General features: G+C 54.0%; 1 protein-coding gene across 6 annotated transcripts in view; it reads left to right on the forward strand.

Annotated features, from left to right (window-relative positions):
• The window catches only part of HM13 (histocompatibility minor 13), a 39,623-nt gene that overhangs the window by 16,422 nt on the left and 977 nt on the right, over nt 1–22,224 (forward strand). The window contains exons 4-12 of one of the 6 annotated variants that reach the window (XR_003611599.2): nt 3,606–3,694; nt 5,382–5,521; nt 5,618–5,743; nt 6,973–7,030; nt 10,241–10,324; nt 13,353–13,389; nt 15,370–15,472; nt 19,840–19,925; nt 21,684–21,886. Coding sequence is in view for 4 of the 6 variants with exons in the window: in XM_028118573.2 (XP_027974374.1) it covers nt 3,606–3,694; nt 5,436–5,521; nt 5,618–5,743; nt 6,973–7,030; nt 10,241–10,324; nt 13,353–13,389; nt 15,370–15,472; nt 19,840–19,925; nt 21,684–21,830 (816 nt within the window). In the remaining 2 variants the exon portion in view is untranslated. The remainder of the gene's footprint in view (nt 1–3,605; nt 3,695–5,381; nt 5,522–5,617; nt 5,744–6,972; nt 7,031–10,240; nt 10,325–13,352; nt 13,390–15,369; nt 15,473–19,839; nt 19,926–21,683; nt 21,887–22,224) is intronic. The other 5 variants (XR_003611600.2, XM_028118573.2, XM_028118570.2 and 2 more) reach the window with 5 other exon arrangements.

The raw sequence follows: 22,224 nt of genomic DNA on the forward strand, positions 1-22,224 counted from the left end.
AGCTTCTCACGCCCTCTGAGCATGAGTTTCTAGAAAACGGAGACACCATGAGCACCTCCTCACTGGGGCATGGGAAGGATCAAGTGAACCACAGCTATAACATGGCTAGAGCACAGTGCCAAGTGCACTGTGAGTTGTGCTTCTTGTCCAGGGTCACACAGCTGGGACTGGAATTCTGGTCTTTTGACTGAGTTCAGTGTTGACTTCAACTATACCTGCACTTTACCCATAAAATCTTGTTCCAGCCATCTTACAAGAATTTTAGTCCAGTCCCCTATCCTAGAAAATGAAGGTGCAGAGAACCTACCTCAGTGACTGGGACCTAGCAGAATGGTGGCAGACCCAGCCTCAAAGGGCAGAGCTCTCTATCTGATGGGTCTGGGGTGGGGTGGGGTGGGGGTAGTCACCTCCAGGCACTGGAACCCCTCCTTCCCCATGTTGATCAGGATCCCCCTAATTCTCATCCATCCCACCCCTGCATCTGTGAGAGGCTTGAGATTCCTAGGCCTCCCAGTGGCCCAACCACCACCTCAGAGAACCCAGTGTGTTTTGTCTGTCTGTCTTTTAACTAATTAATAATTTTGACTGGTAAAAATTATTGACAGAACCAACAGCAACCGAAACTGCACGTGGTGAAATATATTGGTGACTAAAACTTAACAGAAGAATCATTTTCTTGATAAAATTAGAGCACAATATTTGACCTGGGAAAATCAGACCTCATAAACACAATTGATGACCATGGGCAGGAGGGATGCTCACCACACAGTGTCAGAACTGTCCTGTGAAAAATTTTATATGGACCAAAAATGGAGGGATGAGAGAAATTGCTTTGAAAAATTTACATGGAAAAGAACTGAATCAGATGCACATAATTTTAGCAAAAAGGGGGGAAGGCATAATTTAATCATGTTATTTAGAAAGCTGAGCCAAAAATTAAATTTATTTTTCTCCTTCAGTTAAATTGAGTTTTCTGAAATACTTTTTCAAAGAAAGTCTATGATGTAGTCAGAATTTCCATGAGCTGTTTATATCCACAAACTTAGAGTCAGACCTCCGTCAGAATCTAAACCAGAGGGTCTGAAGGTGGGATTCAGGGAAGGTGAGTCTCTGAGTGGTTGTGTGACCGCTAGGATTCACAGCGGGTAGGGGCAGAGGGGGTTTTGAGCCCAGGTCTGTCTCACTTCACGGCCCATATTCTTCCCAGTTGGCAAGAGTGGAGGGGAAACAGAGATGTAGAGAGTGGGCTGGCCACCCCCTCTCGGCAGTCCTGCGACAGTCCCCGGAGGACTGGGGGGACAGACCTGCCGGAGGGCTGGGAGAGCCCGGCCCCGAGCCAGCTCAGCCCCCGGTGGGGATTCTTGTGGGTCCTTCCACGCCTGCCGCCACCCCCCCAGCCTGCCACCTCCCTTCACCTTGCCAGCCACCAAGACTTGCAAGACCATGCCAGAACCCTTCCTGCCAAGGGAACCTCAGCTTATTTTTTATCATCTCTGAGCTCACACCCCATCCAGCTGACTTTAGAGGGAAAAGGGCCCATAAGGCCAAAATCTGCCACCCCAGGAAGAAAAGGTCAGTTTTATCGACCCTTGTTTTCCACTCCCAGGGGAGAAGGGCACCAGGATGTGGTTTCCCAGCAGGAAGCAGCGACCTTTAGGTTTGATGTGAGCCATTGAGGGCTGGAAAATCTCTGCCTGCTACAGAAGTTTGCATTCAGAGGCGTTCAGCAACCATTTACCAGCTGCCTCCTAGGCACCAGGCCTGCCATGGGTGGGGTGAAGGTGATGAGACAGGACCCCTACTCTCAAGTTCAGGCTCGCCAGCCAGGTTGCTTGACTCTTGCTCTCTGTTATCCAGCAGCGCTTCTTTGCCTGGGATAACCAAGTCATCAGTCTGGAGACTTCTTACTTGAAGTCAAGGTGGCAGTTAAGCTTACAGGCTGGGCTGCCAAGCATTCATTGAATCCTCTTAGTAACTAAGAGAAAGATAACTAGTGCAGTGTTCCAAATGAGGAAACAGTTGCACAGAACAGTTAAGTAACTTTCCCAAGATCACACAGCTAATCAGTGGCAGAGTCAGGATTTGAATCCAGGAAGTCTGGCTCCAGCATCCGTGCCCTGAGCCACCGCGCTCTGCTGGTTCAGAAGCTAAGTATCAAGCTCCTGAGCAAGAGACCAGCCTACAGTGAGGGGCTTAGCTCCTCGGGCCTTTTCTCTGCCTCTGCCCACACACTCTGGCTTCAGGCTCTCCCAAAAGTGATTCCGTGAACTGAGCTGAAAGTAGCTTCCAGCCTCATCTGTCCCAGCTTCTGCCCCCCACTTCTTCAGAGCCCTCCTGTGGAAGCCCACTCCCAGTTCCATCCTTGTGCCTGCCACACTTGTGTTCACAAAGCTCTCTCGTTCATGCCACAGCCCTGCAGACAGGGAAGCTGTTTGACAAGTGGGGAAACAGGCCCTGAAATAGTTCTTAACTCCACATCCTCTTTCTCCAACCCCCAGGGTCTTAGAAAGGGAGCTCCCTTTCCCTGCCTTTACTGCTGTGCCCTGGGTACCTCTTGGCCTGCCTCTTTTTGGGAACACCATTCTGGATTTGCCCACCTCATCAGTCATTGTCAGTCTGATCCAGTATTGCCAAATGCTTCTGAGGTCAGGTTCTGGACAGGTGCCAACGCTGAAGGAAGCTCAAGAGTTCTTATATCCCTGTTGTGGGTCCAGAGGTGGGCTAAGCCTCTCTCCTGCCTTCTCGCTTATCTTCACAGCAACCGTTTGAGACACGTGGTATTGTTATCCCCACATACAGCTGAGGAGATGAGCCACTGAAGTGACTCGCCCAAAGCCACACAGCTGGGGTGTGGCCGCATAGTCTTCTGGGCTGAGCTGCCCCAAGGGCCAGGCTGGGCCGGGAGGCCCTGATGTGCACATCTTTTTCTGAAGGTGATCCAGAAAAGAAAGTTTCTGTTCCCTGCCTGGCCAAGGCATAGAGTATGCTGGGTGATCAGAGACCATTTTTCCAGAGATGAGGCTGAGCCCATCCTGAACAACAGAGGCCTCATGGAAAGAGTGAATGTGAGGTGCTCCTCCCCCCTCCACCCTGAGGCTGTGATTCATCTAGCTGATTGAGTCCAGCTGAGTTTATAAAAAACCTAGGCCTGACAAGTCATGGAGTTGGGGGGTAGGCAGTAGCCATCAGGTCATCTGACTTAATAGGTCTGGAAGAGAGTCGAGGAATACGCCTTCCCGACCAGGGACTCTCATAGTGCACGGACCAGCTTTGGCATCAGTTCCTGTTCTAAAACTGCATTTTACATGGAAGTCTGGCCCTGCTTTGTGTTTCTTGGGCAATAACCAAGAGGCAGTGCAGAAGCAGTAGGATTCCAGAGACCTATGTTTGAGTCTCAGCTCAGATGGGGAGTAAACCCTGGGCAGTGACTTAGTCTGGGGGCCTCTGTTTCCATCTGGGGAATAGGGCTGATAAGTCTTCCCCATCAGGGCCGCTATGACGGTGCTGGGAGGAAAGAGCTGTGAATGGATGTTTCTGGGATGGTGTTGGGGCTGCGACTGTCCATGGGGGCCCTGTGTGCCGACCTGCTTTGTCTTTCCTTCCAGCCCCTTCATGAATAAGTTTTTTCCAGCCAGCTTCCCAAATCGACAGTACCAGCTGCTCTTCACGCAGGGCTCTGGGGAGAACAAGGAAGGTCAGTGCTGCCCGCTTTCCCTTGCCTTGGGGCTCCCTCACCTCCGTTCCCCTTTGTCTCCAATATAGGGTCTCTCCAGTAGAACAAGGGATGGAAAAGGTGGGCTCTGGAAGGAATCACATTGCCTGGGTTCCCACCCCTGCTCTGCCACTGCCTACACAGGGGACTCTGGGTGAATGCCTTTTACCTCTCCGAGCCTTGGGTGTTTTCGATTTTGTTTCATCTGTGAAATGAAAATGATACATCTAGTACCTCCCTCATAGGCGTGTTGTTAGGACTGGGAGTCAGCGATTAGGGGAGCACTCAGCACACGGCCTGGCTTACGGTAGCACTCACTAATGTTGGCTAGCGTAGCTCCTTGTATCATACCTGTTTTTAATGTGATGACTCTCCCACCTAAGACTTAGAAAGGGGGTTCTTTGTTTAAAAAAAAAAAATGAGAACTCTGTCACCTTGGAGAAATCCTGGGCTTTGGGGGTTTGTTTGGATATGAGTTCTAGTGCTATAACAGGGTTGGCAGTGGCTTGACCAAATGAAAAGTATTTCTTGCATAAAAGCCTGAGCTTGTGAATGCCACTCTCTCTCTTACGGGTGTCTGCCACATTCTGCCTTATTCCTAGAGAATGGTGACTTAAAGTCATTCCTTTTTGCATCTCGAGTGCGTCTGTGCCCAAGAGATGATTGTTGAATTTAAAAAAGATAAAAAAGGCTAAGCTTGCACCACAAAGTCTTTGGGGTCCAAGGTTCCATCTGTCTGGTGCTCTGCCACCGGGTGGCCCTTTAGGCCCAGGATGGTGTACCGTTACCATATATCATGGGCCCATTTAGCTACAGGGCAAGCCAGAAGATGTGGCCATGAGCTGATTGGCTTCATGTCCAATTTAAAAATCACCAAGATGCTTCCTGAAACCAATACTATACTATATGTTAACTAATTTCAAATAAAACCAAAAAAAAAATTCCCCAGGGTGCTGTTACCACAAAGGAGAGAACAAAAATTGCGGCCAACCAGCAGGCTGTTCCACTCTGGAACCTGAGAGAGATGGCTACGCTCTGTAACCTTGGGCAAGCCCCACCACCTTCCTGGGCTTCCTCACTAGGAAACTTGGAAGTGATGGAGAATGGCTAAGAGGAGTGTCTACCACAGGGCCCCCCTCAGGAGCACACAGGGACTCCCTCCTGCGTTTTCTCCAGGCCTCCAGCTCTTACCTTCTTCCTCTTCCTCTTCCTCCTTTGCTGGTGATGTAGGGCTGCCAGCAACCTTCCTGGTTTCTGTTGATGGCAAAGTAGGAAGATTCCTGAATGGACTGGGAGCTGGCTAAAGACCTGGGCTCAGTAGCAGCTGCCATTGATTGAGCACCCACTGTGTGCCAGGCACTGTGCTGAGTGCTTTGTGAGGACCATCTCACTTGCTCCCCAGAGCAGCCCTATCGGGGAGGTGCTGCCGTCCCCTTTTTACAGAGGAAGAGACTGAAGCTCAGAGAGGGAACTGCCTCCCCCAAGGTCACCTGGCTATAAATGCAGAGTCTGTGCTTCCAACACCAAGGACCACCTCCCACTGACCCTGTGCCAGGCCTTTGTTCTCTCTGGGCCTCCAGTCCCTCCTCTAGGAAATTGGGGGGGGTGGTTGCTGGGGAGGCTCTGACAGTGCCCACAGCCATGCCCTCCTCCGTCCAGGGGCTGACAGGTGGGAGGGGCAGCCCCGCCCCGGGGAGTGGACTTACCCGGCCTCTCTGCCCAGAGATCATCAATTATGAGTTTGACGCCAAGGACCTGGTATGCCTGGGCCTGAGCAGCATCGTTGGCGTCTGGTACCTGCTGAGGAAGGTAAGGAGCCAGAGCCTGGGGCGGGATGAGGGGAGCATGGGAGGGGGCGCGGGGCAGGGTAGCCAAATAGACCATCTCACTCCCACCTTCCCCCAGCACTGGATTGCCAACAACCTCTTTGGCCTGGCCTTCTCCCTTAATGGGGTGGAGCTCCTGCACCTAAACAACGTCAGCACCGGCTGCATCCTGCTAGGCGGGCTCTTCATCTACGATGTCTTCTGGGTGAGTCGGGCTGGGACCCAAAGGGCCCCTTGGCAGTTGCCTGGGTGCCTCAGTTGGTTAAGCATCTGCCTTTGGCTCAGGTCATGATCCTGGGGTCCTGGGACCCAGCCCTCTATCAAACTCCCTGTTCAGCGAGGAGTCTGCTTCTCCCTCTGTGCTCTCTCTACCTTTCTCAAATAAATAAATAAATAAATAATCTTTTTTTTTTTTTTTTTTTTTTTTTTTTAAAGGGGGCCTTGCCTCCTCCATCCCTGTCTCACGGCAGTCATCTGATGGCCTGGAGATTGAGACCCCAGAGCAGGTTCTCTCTGGGTCCACTTGCCCTCATCTATGAAACAAATGAGAGAGCAGATTCCCCACATGGCTTAGAGCCCACCCTGTGCCCCAGGCCTTCCAGCCACCTCACTTCTTCCTCCCGGTGGTCCCAGCAGAGCTGTTCCTTTCCTGTGTCTTCCCAGCAGTCAAGTTGAGACTCCCGAGAAGTTCAGGCAGGGGTGGTTAATGCTGATGAATGGGCCCAGCGAGGGCACCAGTCTCAGGACAGAGGCTGCTGTTGGCAGCACGCTCTGGCACACACCAGCCCTGGGCTGCCACGCTCACTCCTGACAGGCATCACTGAGGGATCAAGGTCAGCCTGACTTAGGCACCTTTCCCTGGCTTCAGGCAGCCTCTTTCCCCCTTAAGTGGGTGGTGCTAGAGGACTTTATGTCCTAGGAGGGGCAGAGCCCTGAACAAACAGGACACCTGGCCTGGGCCATCAGAGGCCCTTTTCCAGCTCCTTCAAATTGCCCTGTTTATTGCCCAGAACCAGGAGTCCCATGAGGTGTCCATATGACCAGTATCAGTAGCCACCTAATCTCAGCTTCACATCTGCTCTGGAGCACCTCCTCACTCCCTGCCCCTGTCCCTGTGGATCTCAGGCAACATTGCATCAGGAGTCCCTGGGACAGGGCACCAGGGTGGCTCAGTCAGTTAACCATCTGACTCTTAGTTTCTGCTCAGGTCATGATCTCAGGGCCTTGAGATCGAGCCCTGCATCAGGCTCCAAGCTTAGAGAGGAGTCTGCTGGAGTTTCTTTCTCTCTCTCTCCCTCTGCCCGTCCCCACATGCGCTCTCTCTCTAAAAAAGTCTAAAAAAAAAAAAAATAGGAAAGAAAAGGAGTTCCTAAAACAGTGTTCCTTTCCCACCTGGCCCTCACCTCCCTCCAGACTCCTGTCTTCTCCTCCTAGGTATTTGGCACCAATGTGATGGTGACAGTGGCCAAGTCCTTTGAGGCACCAATAAAATGTAAGTGACCACATCCACCGTGGGGAGCCCCTCTGCTTCTACCTCGTGGCCCTTCCCCCTCGTGGTCCCTCTTTTGGTTGGTCCCTCTCCCTTGGCTCTTCCCCACACATCTCTTCCTCCTCCAGGCCGTCCCGTGTCTCCAGCCTGGTTTCCTTCCCCTCCTTGATAGATTCATCTGGCTGTGTTCACATGCAGTCAGCCTCTGCCCAGGTCCTGGTGTCCCGCCTCTTGGCCCCAGTGTAGTGTGATACGGGATGAGCCAGAGGAGAGCAGGCACAGAGGAGGGTGTCTAACATAGCCTGCAGCGGGGCATGCGGGGGCTCTCCAGGAAAGGGGACTCCACACTGAGGCCCAAAGCCTCTCACTGGGTGCCTTTAGCTGGCGCGGTCTGTCCCACGCCCCTCACGTGGCTCAGGTTTTGTTCTTCCATGTAGCTACCCCATTGTTGGTAAAGATGAGATAATCCAGCGGCCGGCATGTGGGCGTCAGTAAGCAATGCAGAAGTGTTGTCATCTCACTCTGTAGCAGGCCCGTGGCAGAGCGCCTCAGCAGCGCCTTACCCTCACCAAGTGCCGTCACCGAGAGCTGGCTGTCCACCCCACTATCTTCCACATGCCCACCTGTCCCTTCAGCTCATCACCTCGTGGTCCCAAGCTGGCTGCCACAGCTCCCAGTACTGACTCCTTACCCAGCCATGTCCAGAGGCAGAGGGAGGGAACTTTGCATCTGTCTCATTAGAGAAGGAGGTCTTTCCCCACAGGCCCAAATCCAAACTGGTCATCAGCAGAGGGGGTGGGAAAGCCTGATTAGCTTTGAGTGGAAGGCTCAGACACCCAGGAGCCCCCTCCTGGGATCGCGGGACCCGAAGAAGAGGGTGGAATGAGTCAAGCTGGTAGCAGGGAAGAAGGGGAGAGTCCTGTTGGGAAGGCCTTGGTCTTGGGAAGCAAAGCACCATGGGCACTGGGCAGCCAGGGTGAAGCTGGCCCCAGAGAAACAAGAAATAACTGTCCTCCTCAAAGTCTTGCTCTCCACTGCTGCAGACAGGCCTCCATGAGCCGGACAGACACTCCTGGCTACACACAGCTCCCAGGTGCTATGGTCCCAGCTCAGTGACCCCGGGGGAAACAAGTTTCTGCCAGCTTTGGTTTGAATAAACCAATGGGCCCATGAGGCAGGCCCTCCTGCTGGGGAGACAGAGGATCACGATGGACAGGCCTGGGTCACTGCCCTCCCCAGTGTCTGGGAACAGAGTATTTGAGTTGGCAGCCCCCCGGAACCAAGGGTGTAAAGCAAGACAGTTCTGCAGCAGGAGAACAGATGCTGGGCCAGCTAGAGCAGCAGCTATTCCCCACATGCCATGATAGATGGAGCCAGCCAGCGTGCCAGGAAAGCTTTCCTGCAGGATGAACACGTGTTTACCAAGGAAGCAGGGGCCGGGTGGGCCTTTGAAAGAGAGAGCAGGGCTTCAGTAAAGGGCAGAGGCAGGGAAATGCACAGAGGGCCCTAGGAGCAGAGAATCAGGGAGGGAACGTGGCTGAGTTTAGGGGAGCAGCAGAAAAGAGACCAGATTTGGGAAGCCAAGAGTATCATGCCAGGAAGCTTGGACTGCCCAGTGGGCAGTGAATGAGCCACTGGAAGGCTCTGAAGAAGACAGTGACACGATCATACTTGGGTTCTGGTGTGGGGAGAAGGCCCATCGCCCTCCACTGCTAGGCGTAGAGCTCAGGCAGGATAGCAGAGCCCTGTCAGGCTGCCTGGACCCAGATCTGACACTAGCTGGTTGGGTGACCTTAGGCAAGAGACTTCATTCACCTCTCTGGGCCCTGGTTTTCACATCCACCTCTCAGAATTGAATGGTGCTAGGATTGGGAAGATCGAATGCCGAGAACTGTAAATCACTGTGACTATGCATTCGGGGTGGGAAGAAGTAGGTGGGGAAGGGCATCTGTGTGTTCATTAGGGAGGCATAAGCTCACCTAGAACCCCCAGTGTACCTCTGCTTACAAAGCATTGGCCAGAGCTGGGTCATGTGGCCACCCCTAGCTGGAAGGGAAGTCGGGAATTCAGGGACCAGGGTTGTCCAGATTGTCCCAGCCTTGTGCCACTTGATCCATTCCCTGGGAAGGCTGCCCCACCCAGAGTCAGAACTGGGTTAGTAAAGAAGGCATAGGGTGACAGTTAACGATGTGCAAATCATCTCATTCTCACCACAGCTCTATGGGGTCAGTTCTGTTATACCCATTCACAGGTGAGAAAACTAAGGCACAGAGCAGCTAAGTAACCTGTGCAAAGTCACAGAGCAGAGCCAAGATTCAGACCCATGCAGTCTCACCTTGAAGCCCACACCTAACTGCCCTTCTGCTTATAAGGCGCTATGGAGGAGCTCCTGGGTCACTCAGTTGGTTAAGCGTCTGCATTCAGCTCAGGTCATGATCTCAGGGTCCTGGGATAAAGTCCGCATCAGGCTTCCTGCTCAGCAGGAAGGGAGCCTACTTCTCCCTCTTCCTCTGCCCCTCCACCTTCCCCCCCCCCCCGCTTGTATTCTCGCTCTCTCAAATAAATAAAATATTAAAAAGAAAAAAAACAAGGCGCTATGGATGAGATCCAATTACAGTCACCTCTTGCCATAACTAGACACAGAGGAGGCATTTCTTTCCATCTGTGTTTATCTAAACAAGTCGGTCAGCATGATTTTTGAGTGAAGGCCTTCAAGTAAGGAGTTTGTAGGAGTGTGGCCTTTTTCCCTTTGGCACATCCAGGAAGGGCCTCCAGCCCAGGCTACCCCTGCTGCAGAGCAAGGGCCACCAGCTGCCCCTACCCTTGCTGTAGTGAAACGGAAAGCCTATTAGATGTCAGCACTGCGTGGGCTCTTTGGTCTCTTTCATCCATGTGGCTTTTGGGTCAATCCCACTTCACCAGAGGGTTCCATAGCTACCGGAGAGCACTGAAATGGTGTGCTGTGTGAGTTCTAGCTCAGTAAAGGCAGGCAACCTTTGATCTCGATGATCCTAGATTCTTCCCCCTCTAACCCGCTGTGGTTCCAGATGGAGACTTTGCCCTTCAACCTGTCACCATCCTCGTGCCTCTCTGCTCGCCACCCCCCCCCCTTTATATGCAGGTGTGTGAGTTTCATGCAACAGAGCTAGGGGGCTGGGAGGCCATCTGAACCTGCCTCTCACCGATGCCTTGCACCCCTGTCTCCCCCCACAGTGGTGTTCCCCCAGGACCTACTGGAGAAGGGCCTCGAAGCGGACAACTTTGCCATGCTGGGACTCGGAGATATCGTCATTCCAGGTGAGCAGGCCAGGGCGGGGGCCGCAGTGCAAGTGGTGGAGGGTCCTGAGAGGAGGAGGAAGACGAGTACTGTGATGCAGCCTCGCCACTGGGAACGGGGAAGGGAGAGGCCAGGCGATTCCAGACACCCAGCCCTGGGTCAGCCCAGGGTCGAGCACAGTCATGTACCAGGCCCTGAGCCAGGCAGCGGGGGGCACAGCAGTGAGCAAGACTGTCCTCACAGAGCTTCTGGTCTGACTGAACAGACATTACTCCAGAACAGCAAAACAGGATGTCTGTGACAGACTGAAATACATGCTGTGAGAAGCGTATCTCGTGAGCCTTCGCACGCACGCCTGCCCCTTGCCGGTGTTTACGGGTGGTCCCGGTGTGCCCAAAGTGCCAGGATCCCCGTGGTTCTCCTCCCCCAGTCCCAGGGAGAACACGGCTGTGTGTGTGGACACGGGCGCACCGTGAGTGTGCGCGCCTGTACTCTCGGCAGAGGGACGTGTGGTACACACCTGCCCGTCCACATGAGCGGACCTCGGGACCGTCTGCATGTGGGTGCTAGTCAGTGCACCTGGGCTCTGGGCACACAGCCCTGGGGGCCCGCAACCTTGCCTGGCCTTGGGGCATCAGCAGCCTAAACTGCTGGTCCAAAGCCTCAGGGCAAAGCCAGGCTGCTGCTCTGTGGGTCACTGCCATGGCTGAGCCTCGGATGTGTATACCGGCAGATCCAGGCCTGGTGACAGGTATCCAAAGGGCACACTTGTTCCTGTAGTCCAGAGGCTCAGAGTCCAAGGATGAGAAGTACCCCTGGTACTTGCTTGAAAGAAGAAAGTGTGGAACAAATGAAAAGCCAACCTATTTTCCACTCTAAGAAATGATGGTAGTTCTAATATCCTGGGATGGTACAGGCACTTCCATTGTGACACTTCGATTTTGTGTGGCAGTGCAGGAGAGGTTTTCTCTTTTACCAGCGAGGAAACTGAGGCTCAGAAGTGAAGGGACTTTTACAACTTCATACACCGGTAAAGCCCAAGGCCAGGCCCCAGCCCAGGTCTTCCGTCTGCAGAAAAAGCCTTCCCTGTCAGAAATGGGCCATAACAATAATGACAATAAGAAGATGATGATCACCCCAGCCGCCACGGGTCAGGCGCCTGCTGGGTGCCTGCCACCGTGCTGGCTGCTTCTCCCACGTTGTCACTTTGCTGCTCCTAGCAGCCCAGTGAGGTAAAGGGTATTTCCCTTTTACAGACGAGTAACTGAGGCTCCAGTTCCCAGGCACATGGGGGTATGGCCTTGAACCCGAGACTTTCCGTAACTTGCAGTGCTGTGTGGCGGGGAGACGCAGCTCCATCAGACTGAAGAAATCGCGTCCCCGCAAGCAACCAGCTCACTGTGCAGGGCATGGGCTGCCCCAGGCTCCCCCCACCCCCCAGACTTTCCCAGTATCCTTGGCGGTCATAGTTCTGGGCTTGGGGTGTGCATAGGACACCCCTGCATGTACCTGCATATCTAAGTCTTTAAACAGTTTCAGTAGTTGAAAGTCCATTGCACCCTCGGAGCGCCCCAGTGATATTCCTCAAAGAATAGGCTGCTGCAGACCATTGTTTTGAGGACCAGATGCATGATTAGCGGTGAAAGCTCTTAGCAGAGCTCTGAGCCCCGGATGAGTTGGAGAACAGTTGTAGAATTCGGCCGCCAGGGGGATGCTGAGTTCCCAGCTTTGTTTCCAGAAAGGCAGCATTTGTCTTCTCTCTCACCCACCCACTCCCTACTCCCACACAGTCTCAACGTCTTTGGGGAGGACTAACTCCTTTCCCGATTTAAAATCAGTCATATATTGAGGCGCCTGGCTGGCTCATCAGTGGAGCATGCAACTCTTGATCTCGGGGTTGTGGGTTCAAGCTCCACATTGGGTGTACAGATTGCTTAAGGATGGAATATTTAGAAATAAATAAATAATAAGATAAAATTAGCCCTATGCTGCCAGTCAGTGCTTCTGATCAGCTAAATGAGATTCAGCCCTTACCCTGTCTGAGCCCAGAGACCAATGAGGGAGACAGACACAGATGGTTGTGGTGTGTGAGCAACATGCAGAGGCTGGCCTGGCTGTCTGTGTCTCGGGGAGTCTTGGGCTTCTGGGGTGTCTGGGCTGGGATTTGAAGTGCCAGTAGGAGTGCAGTGGGTGGACAGAGTTAATCTGCGCTCCCGCAGAGCCTCCTGATGGTCTGCTTGGTCCTACGCCTCCCTCTAACCAAGCAATCGCCACACGTGTGTTCAGAATCTGTTTAGGGTGTGTTCCCTTACTCAGGGTAGAGACCCAGTTCCTCCTTGTGCCCCACGGCCCAGCATGGCTGGTCCATCCCCTTCATCTCCTGCTCTGGGCTGCAACCTTCCCGGCTCCTTGACCCATGCCACACCCAAGCCCCTCTTCCCTCAGGAGCTTTGCATGCGCTTTTCCCTCTGCCTGGCAAGTGTCACTTCCTAAAGAAGCGCTTATTCCTCTTCCCTTCCACTCCCCCTAGTCTGGCATATCCCCGGATATACCTTCCCATGACACACAAAGCACCCTTTCACAGTTAGGATCTTATATTGAGTTTTGTTCCTGTTTGATCAGCATGTCTGCCTCCTTTCGCCTTGGTTGAGCTCTGTGGGTGCAGTGATTTTGCTCCCTGTTGTCTACAGTGCCTGGTACTTAGACACACTGGGCCCAGTGTGACACAGTATGGTGCTGTGAGGTGCCAGGTCAATGTTGGTCCCAGACCAAAGCAAACTCCTGGGAGCTTCTCATTGTTCTCAAAGCAAACTCCTGGGAGCTTCTCATTGTTCTCATTGTTCAGGGAGGCCTGATGGTAGAGAGGCGGGATTTCTTCTGGCAGTTGGCTGTGTTGGCCTCCAGTGATTGCTCCATGACTGGGAACACCAGGTTGCATGTTAGTTCACTACCCCGCCCCTCCCTGTCCCAGGCAGGGGACTCCATCCCCAGGCCTTCCTGAGGTGCTGGCTTCCCTGCCACCGTCTAACCCTGGCTCTCTGCCCACAGGGATCTTCATTGCCTTGCTGCTACGTTTTGACATCAGGTAAGCTACTTGGAAACTCTGGCCCTCAAGCTCCATGAGTGAGGAGCCTTCCCTGGGCAGGGTACTCCAGGGGTTCCTTGGTGGCTTTCAGGAGCCCAAAGGAGGTGACCTGTGATCAGACCCTCCACCTCTGCAGCAGCCAGTGCAATTCTGATTTATCTGCACTTTGAAGTTCTGAGTGTTCAAAGACCCTGTGGCCAAAAGGAAAAAGGGATCACACTCCCAAGAGATTTAAACCCAGAAGGTCCTAGTGGTACTCAGTGCTTTCTCACTGCGTGACCTTGGCAAGTGATCTGACCTTTCTGGGCTAAGGTTTTTTGTTCTTCACTTTGTGGTAAACAAGAGCTCCGACCTCGGCATTACCAAGAAAACCTGGAGGGAGCGCTGAGCACAGGGCCGCAGGGAGACCCAGCCGCAGTCCAGTCGTCATCATGCATTATCAGCCCGGGCTCAGGTCACTGTGTCCCAGCTGCTCTGGCTGCTCCCCGCGTTCCCCTCACTCAGATTTGTGCAGTCCACTGTGGAACGTAAGCACAGGGAGGGAAGGGGGCCAGCTTGAGTCACCACTTCCGACAGAAAAGGTTGCACTGTTAGCGTAGCTGAGTGTGCCACCAGCAGGTGGCGCTGTCTTCCCAGTGGAAGGTTCGCAGTAAGTGCACTGAATTTTTTTTAATTTTTTATTAATGTTAATCACCATACATTACATCATTAGTTTTTAATAAGTGCACTGAATTTAAAGGTGGTTTGTGAGCTTTTCTTAATCTCCTTGTGCCCAATAATCGCAAAAGCAGTAATAGTGTTGACAGTGATAACAAGAAACTGTACCAGTGTCCGTGAACTCGAGTTTGCCTGTGAAACTTGCCCCTGTTCACGTACATGTGGGGTATTTGTATAGTACCACTCAGACCTCACATCCACGGGCTTCCAGACAGCCTTTGGGAGGGACCTGGCCAGTCTGTAAGTAGAGGCAGGTCTGTGCCAGCTGGCTGTACTCCTGGCTGTTCAGAGGTGACACAGAGAGAACCCCATGAGCGTCCCTGGACCACTTGCTAGTGACACAGATTCACGTTTGGCTGCCGGCACCCTTAGAAGCAGAATCTCATTCCTAGCCTGGATGGGCAGGATCCGCCTGCCTTTCAGAGCTGGTTCCAGAATCCGTGCAGCGTGCCCACAGCGGTCAGCTTCACCGTCAGCCCACAGCAGCGGGCCCCCAGTGCACTCGCAGCTCCCGGCTCAGCAGCATGCGGGGCAGGGAGAAAGGGGGTCGCGAGTACTCCTTCGGTCCACAGATGGCGCTGGGCACTGTTCTGGGTGCTGGGGACACGCAGAGGTCATGGAGCTGAGGTCGCAAAGGGAAGTCCTGTAACGGCAGTGTGATTCAGTCCTGAGGCTGCTCTCGGATGGCTCGCCTCCAGGAAGCCACTGGCACTTTATCCACATAGTCAGCAGGTCACGGAACTGTCACGTCCACTGCAGTGAAGAGTAAGTCAGCTTTGCAGCTTCTGCATCAGTGTCGCCCAAAGCATGACTCACCCAGATCAGATTCACCTGGGTGGTTTCTCAAAATGCAGATGCCTGGACTTTGCCCCAGACCTAGTCAGTCAGACTCCCCGGGAATTGGACCTGGAAGTCTGTTATTTTTTGTTTTGGGGGTTTTTTTGCAAGTTTTCTAGGTGATTTGTATGCTGGCTAAAGTCTTAAAGCCGCTGTTCTGGGTTAGGCACTCGATATTCACAACCACTGAGCAGATGGATCGTGGTTTTCCCATTTTGCAGATGAATAAACTGAGGCCTAAGGAAGGAAAGTGAATTGTCCAAAGACCTATAGCTGGGACAGTACCAGAACGCACGCCCAGTGCCAGCCTCTCAGCCATCCCACACAGCCTCCCGGGTCTTCCCCAGCTCCCCCCTCAGAAGAGATGGTGCTGCTCCCATGCCTGCAACTAACCCCCCTCCTCTTTCTCCCCACACCTTCCTGAAGCTTAAAGAAGAACACCCACACCTACTTCTACACCAGCTTTGCAGCCTACATCTTTGGCCTGGGCCTCACCATCTTCATCATGCACATCTTCAAGCATGCCCAGGTGAGTGGGACTGTACTCCGTACGTGGGGAGTGCTCCCACTGGGGGTAGCAGGGACTCCCAAACATAGGGCTTACTTGTCACATACCCATGCAATCCAGAGGTAGGTGCTCCCCAGCAGTGTCAGAGTGGGCATGTCTGTGACCCTTGGCCTTTTGCCTACGGCTGTTGCAGAACGCCACCAGCTGCTCCAGGCAGCACAGTCTGTGCTTGTTGCCTTCATCAGGAAGGCAAAACCTTTCCCAGAACCCTCTTGGCAGATTGCTGCTCACATCTCAGGGGCCAGATCAGTGTCACATGGCCCCCACTGCAGGGAGCCTAGGAAAGAGGGGCTGTGGCTTCTGAGCCTCTGTAGTGGGGCAGACAGAATAGTATTGGGGTGGGTGTTGGGTGTTTCAGCCCGGTGCCCACCTTACCAGATGAGTGATAAGGTGTCAGGGGCTCTCTCCTCTGACTCCCCAAGCAGGCCAGCCTCTGCTTCCTCCTCCCACCAAGGTGGGTACTGAGCTGCCACAAAGCGAATCAGGGTGAGGTGAAGGCTGAGAGTTGTCGCTGTGGCCTGAAGAAGGTAAGACCAGGAGGGAACAGCCAGCAGACAGGATTACTCTCTACTGGACATCAGAGCACTTCCCGTGTGCCGGGCTCTGCTGAGTTCTTCATGCGGATCCTCATGAGCAGATGAGGGGACTGGAGGTCAGGTGCCACACGGCCAGCGGGTGGTAGAGCCAGAGTCCAAACCTGTGTCACCTGGCATCCAAGCCCAGGCTCTGAACCCCTGGCAGTGGGAGAGGCCGGGGGGATGAAAGCTGAGGGGGCGCGGGTGGGAGGAAGCCCACACTCCTCCATCTGTTCGCGGCGGGGCTCTGGGCAGATCGTTGAAGTTACGCTTGATTTCCCTCAGTGATTAACTAAAAAAAAAAAAAAAAAAAAAAAATTGGGATAAGTAATAGTAGCCAGCTTGGAGCTTTTTGAGAATGAAATGAGTTAGTGTAAGGAGAGTGTTCAGAATTTCGCCTGGCCCAGGTGGTATTAGCTGTCATTGTTGTCACTGTCCTCTCCATCCTCCACTCCCCCTGGCCTCCTCCTACCCCCTCCCCAGGGCACACTAAACTCTTTTGCTCATTAACTCATTTAGTCCCTACAGTACCTCTGATAGTTATGAAGTAGATAGTAGTATTCTCATTCTACAGAAGGTCCAAGGTCCAGGGTCCCCTAGCCTGGGGAGAAACCAAGAACCGGTGAGGAACCACCTCTCATTCATTTCTACTCCAGATGGCCTTGGGAGCTGTGTCGGCCGAGAGTGACACTTGACAAGGAGGTCACCAAGAGTGATTGGACCTGGCTTGGGGGACTAGCTTAGAGGCCTCTGGGAAGTCTCTGTTCCCAGCCCCGTTATGTTCCAATCTGAGAGCCATTCCCCCAGAGGCCACCAGGTGGCAGCCTTGCCTTCTGCCTGGGCTAGACTCCAAGGATCCCATTGGGAGCTCCCACACTGGCTGGAGAAGCGGTCCTCTGTGTGGGGACACTGTAGCCTAGAGAGAAAAGGAGTCTTCCTGGGTCACGCAGCAAGTCGAGGTAGGCCCCAGCTGGAGCCCTGGACTCCTCACCCTTGGCCCCAAGCCTGTGCTACTCCCCAGCGGCAGCGCAGCCATTGTCCCATCATCCACTTGGGCATCTCCCTGGAAATCTTGGAAAGAGGATGCAGGACACAAGGGGAACCTGTTCCTTGAGGACCCTCTTCCTTTCCAAGACCCAGGCAGTCCCAGTGCCAGCAATTCCGTAGGTGGAAGTCACCACTGGTTATGTGATCTTCAACTCATGGAGCCTCTATCAAAAACCCACTCCAGGGGCACCTGGGTGGCACAGTCGGTTAAGTGTCCTACTCTCGGTTTTGTCTCAGGTTGTGATCTTAGGGTCATGAGATCGAGCCCCGCATTGGGTTCCGCGCTCAACGTGGAGTCTTTTAAGACTCTCTCTCCCTCTCCTGCCCCTCCCCATGCACTTGTACTCGCATGCGCTCTCTCGCTCTCTATCTCCTTCTCAAATAAATAAATCTTGTTTTAAAAAACCCACTCCAAGCCAGAGGTCTGGCAGTCTTCTAGAAAGGCCCTTCAAGATGATCAGGTGTCCTCATTGTACAGAGATTGGGAAGCAGTTTAGTCAGGGTCACAGAGCCGAGCCAAGGCTGGGTGGAAAGCCAGGAACCCTGACGCCCACGTTGCTGTCCCAAGCTGTACGTCCCAGCCTCTCCACAGCACTGACTTTGGAGAGGTCCCCTGGTTCCTTGAGAGGAAAGAAAAGAACTTATAGTCCTCTGATAATAGCAACCTCGCTGCCTCCCACAGCAGCCCTTCAGTGGTTCCTGGCTCTCAAGGCAGGCCTTGGGGGAGCTAAACATGTACCATCATTCCCCTCACCCGCCTCGGGAAGCCCTCTACTTTGCCTGGTCTGGTCTTGATGAGGACTTAGAGACGGACGCACCAAGACCCCACATCCTGGCCAACTCTGTGGGGGAGGACAGTCCTTTGCCTCTTCTGATTTTCAGTCTCTTCATCTGTAAAGTGGGTATGAGGAGGCCTTTTGAGAAATTAAATTCTAACAAGTTTATATTTGTTTCATTTCTGTTCTGTTTCATCAGTCTCTGCTTTTGCCGTTATTATTTTCTTTCTGCTTTTTGGTGTCATTCTTTTTCTGGCTTCTTAGGTTGAAAGCTGAGATTATTTCAAGTCTTTTTCTAATAAATGCACCTAGAGTTATGTTATAAATTTCCCTCTGAGTACTCCTTTGACTGCCACTCACATGTTTGGGGTAGACTTTTGTCATTGTCCTTTCTATCGCCCTCCAAAAGACCTAAAGCCTGACTTAACCCAAAGCCTAACTCATAGCAAATACCTGTTACAGCGGGAGAAGCTCAGCCACTTTTACATGCCGCATGTGACCTTGGGCGATTCCTTTCTCCCTATCTAAACCTCGGGAGCATCATCGTAGAACTCAGATTGTGTTTTTAGCTTCGAGGGTAGTATGTATGAAGTGGTGTGGTTCACAGGCCACACGTGGCAGGTGCCAAGAAATGGTCGGAAGGTCAGGCTTGGTGAGCTCTGGAGCCCTGTTCTCTGACCTCATTCGCCTTAGGAGTGAGGTCTCCTCACCCTTACTCTAGTCATCTCCCAGACACCCTCTTAACTTTGTGAGCACCCATGAAGAAGCCATTTGCTTAGTATTGACCAGGCCCTCTTCGGAATGCCAGGAATAGAGCAGTGACCAAGACAGCCATGGACCCTGCCCTCATGAAGTTCACAGCCTAGCAGCAGAGAGACTGAAGTCTATAATGGCAGAGCGATGTCCCGCTCCAGATTGCTGGCGAATGCTGCCGGGGATGGCAGGGGGCCCCGAGAGTAGGCAGCAAGAGGGCCTGGCTCCCTGCCAGGGAAGGCTTCCCTACAGAAGTAACAGCAGAGCAGAGACCCAAAGGAGGAGGAGTCTAGGCAGAGATGGGAAGAGCATGACAAGCAGCAGAAACTGCACGTGCAGAGGTCCTGTGGCTAGAGGTGACAAGGAGGACCAAAACAAGGTCCTCCAGAGTAGGACAAGAAGGAAGCAGGGTTCCATCTCATGGGGACTTCAGGCCACTGGGACATTGGGGGTCATGGAGGGTTGAACAGTAATGTCCAGCTTTCAGATGCTGCAGGGAAAGGAATAGCTTTAGAGTCCGATATGCCTGAGATCCAGTCCCCAGTTGACCATTTAGATATCTGAGGCCTGCGCTGTCCCCTCTCCTCCCAGAGCAGCAGCCTTCCTCCTGTGAACAAGGAGAATGGTCACAGGGGATATAGAGATGGACGGAAGTTCTCAGGAGGCTGAGCTCAGGGTAGTGTATGCAGCAGGTGCACCATCTTGTCCTCCAAACCCAGCTTCACCAGGAGGCTCCACTCGGGCTCTAGAGCCAGACTGCCTAGGTCGTCCTATTGTAACGGCATCTAACAGCATCTCCTGGAGCGTTCGTTAAAGGTGCCAACTTTCACCCCCAGGCTAGGGAAGCAGAATCTCTGGGGATAGGACTGACCCAGGAGGTTGCTTGTGTGAACCTGAAGTCCCAGGGGATTAGGGTACTGCCAGCCAGACTCCGGGGTATCCTTAAAGCCCTGCATGCTTGACTTTGTTTGGGTTCCTTGCGTTCCCTCCCAGGGAGGAGCAGCCCTGCTCAGGGAGTCAGGAGCCCCAGGTGTGGGCCCAGGCACCCACTGACTTGCTCTGGGAACCTGGGCAATCATTATCGGTCAGTCACACCCTGGAGAGGGTTGGAGTGATGGGCATGGCCCTGAGCAGGTGCGCTGCCCAGGAGTTGGTCACCAGCTCTGTTCTCTCACAGCCTGCCCTTCTGTACCTGGTCCCCGCCTGCATCGGCTTTCCTGTCCTGGTGGCACTGGCCAAGGGGGAAGTGACAGAGATGTTCAGGTAAGGCAGGGCAGGGGGCAGACATCTGCATGGCACAGGTGCACCTGCGGGCAGCTCGTGGAGCCTGCCAGGGCTGCTTGTGCACGTCTCCGGGGGAACATTGTTCCCGCCACCAGCCCCACCCCTTGTCCTTTCTGCCAGCACGTGGGTGCCTGGCCTGTGGCACCAGCAGGAACCTTTCTGCAGGTCTGGGAGCCAGGGGAGGGCAGCCCCCACATCCAGATGCCTGCTGGGTCTTTGGAAGGGACTGGCCAGTGTAGTTCCCTCCCACCCCAGGCTGCCCCACTGTCAGGAGCCCTGGGTTCCCAGCCTGACTGTGCCGCCATGTGACTTCAGGCAAGTCTTTCCCTTTCCCAGCCACAGCTTTCCCATGTGAGTAATAGGGAGGATCCTAGTGCGGTGGGAGGTGCTCCAGATTGGAAATCAAGGGTCAGTCCCTGTTGAGCCACCTCAGTGGCTCTAACCCATAGCTCTGTCTCAGAGCGAGTGTCTCACTTGCACTCATACCCCTTCCCCACGGCCACATGCACAGCTGCCACACTCTGTGCACAGCCCCACCCATACCCCAAGGCCTGCGTGACTCCGACAGGTGTCTGCTCCCCGGCACCACTGACCCCGCCCGCCAGGGACCCAGAAATAGCCTCCAGCTGCGATTGAAGCTGCCCACTCGGAGGCCTTCCGTCCCGCTCCCCCTGCCTGGCCCCCGGTTGGCCCTCGAGTGCCTGCCAGGGCTGTCTGTGCACCTGGCTGCCTGCGGGGAACCTGTGACTCACCCCTCCCCCGTCCCTGCCTCTGCCCTCCCTGCCTTGCCTAGAAGCCCCAGGCTCCCAAGCTGCCTGCCCATATCTCCTGGCTGGCAAAGCCCTGTGGACTCTGCGGCCAGGCTGGGGGATGAACTTGGGGGCAGATCTGGGGACAGGGGTGGTATCTGATCCCTGAGCTCAGCACCTACCCTCACCCTCTGGCTCATCCATTCTCAGCCACCCCCCTGCCTTGGGGTAACCATCTCCCCCTTCAACCCCAGTCCTGTTAGGTCCACATTGGGTCAAGCTCTGCCCCTCCAGAGCCCGGGCACCCGCTCAGTGCTTGCTTTCCTTAAATGTTCTACACTTAGGGACTCTGCGCCCCTTTCTGGCCCTGCCCCCAGGAGGTTCTCGGGTTGAGGTGAAAAATCAGGTTGGTCTCTCTCTTCATCTCTCTCCCTAATTCTCCACCTTACCTTTTGTTTTACTTTTCCCTTGAGAGGTGCTCTCTTTTTTTTTTTTTTTTTTTTTTAATTCCCTTGGCTTACGTACTCACATGGCTCAAAATTTCATAGCCGGGAGAGGGAAGACCCCCTCACGCCCCAGCCACCCCGGAGCTTGGTCACACATTCAGAGACGGCTTTGCTCCCAACAGCACACGTGCGCGTGCATGTTCCTGCACAGATGGAGGCACTCTCAGAACATTCTGCATCTGGATTTTTCACACAAACAGTAGATCTCAGAGATGTTTCTGCAGCAGCACCTGTACATTAGAACATCCTTGTTCTTTTGCACAGCTGCATAGTGTCCCTTTGTACAGGTGCATCTTTTTTATCCACCAGTAAGTCCGGCTGCTTTGCCACTGTGTCTGAAAATGCAGAGGAATATAAAAAGAAGACACAGCTCTGCGCCCTGCTCCTTGCAAGAGAAGTCTCTGTCCCTGCTCCCCCCAGTCCCCTCCCCCAGTCTTTTCCTCTCCATCTCTTTTTTTTCTGTCTCTCTGTCTCTCACACAGCTACGAGTCCTCGGCGGAAATCCTGCCTCACACCCCGAGGCTCACCCACTTCCCCACAGTCTCGGGCTCCCCAGCCAGCCTGGCCGACTCCATGCAACAGAAGCTAGCTGGCCCTCGCCGCCGGCGCCCGCAGAATCCCAGCGCCATGTAATGCCCGGCAGGTGCCCACCTGCCTGCTTCCCCCCACTGCCCCAGGGCCCAAGGTAGGGCAGACACCCCAGCTCCAGTGGACGGGGCAGGGAGCATTGCTAGGGGCAGGCAGCAAGTGGTGCCTCCTCCATGGTCACCAGGCAGTCACTGCACCCCGCCTCAGGGCCGGGAGCAGGGCTCTAGAACCTCGTTGTCCTCACCAGTGGTGTGGGGTTCATGTGAGAGAGCAGATAGCAACAGCCCTTGTTATCCGGGAGTAGATACTCTTACTGCTGGCCTCTCTATAAAACCCTGGACAGATCACTTTCCTCTTCCGGAGCCTCTCTCTGTTCGCCTGAGTGGGCACATTCCTGCCTCTTGGGGTTGACCTGGGGAAGAGATACGGGTACCA

This window comes from Eumetopias jubatus, unplaced genomic scaffold, assembly GCF_037043125.1.
Source record: "Eumetopias jubatus isolate StellerSeaLion01/CBP00866 unplaced genomic scaffold, mEumJub1_p1.0 scaffold_9, whole genome shotgun sequence".
NCBI classification, from domain to species: domain Eukaryota; kingdom Metazoa; phylum Chordata; class Mammalia; order Carnivora; family Otariidae; genus Eumetopias; species Eumetopias jubatus.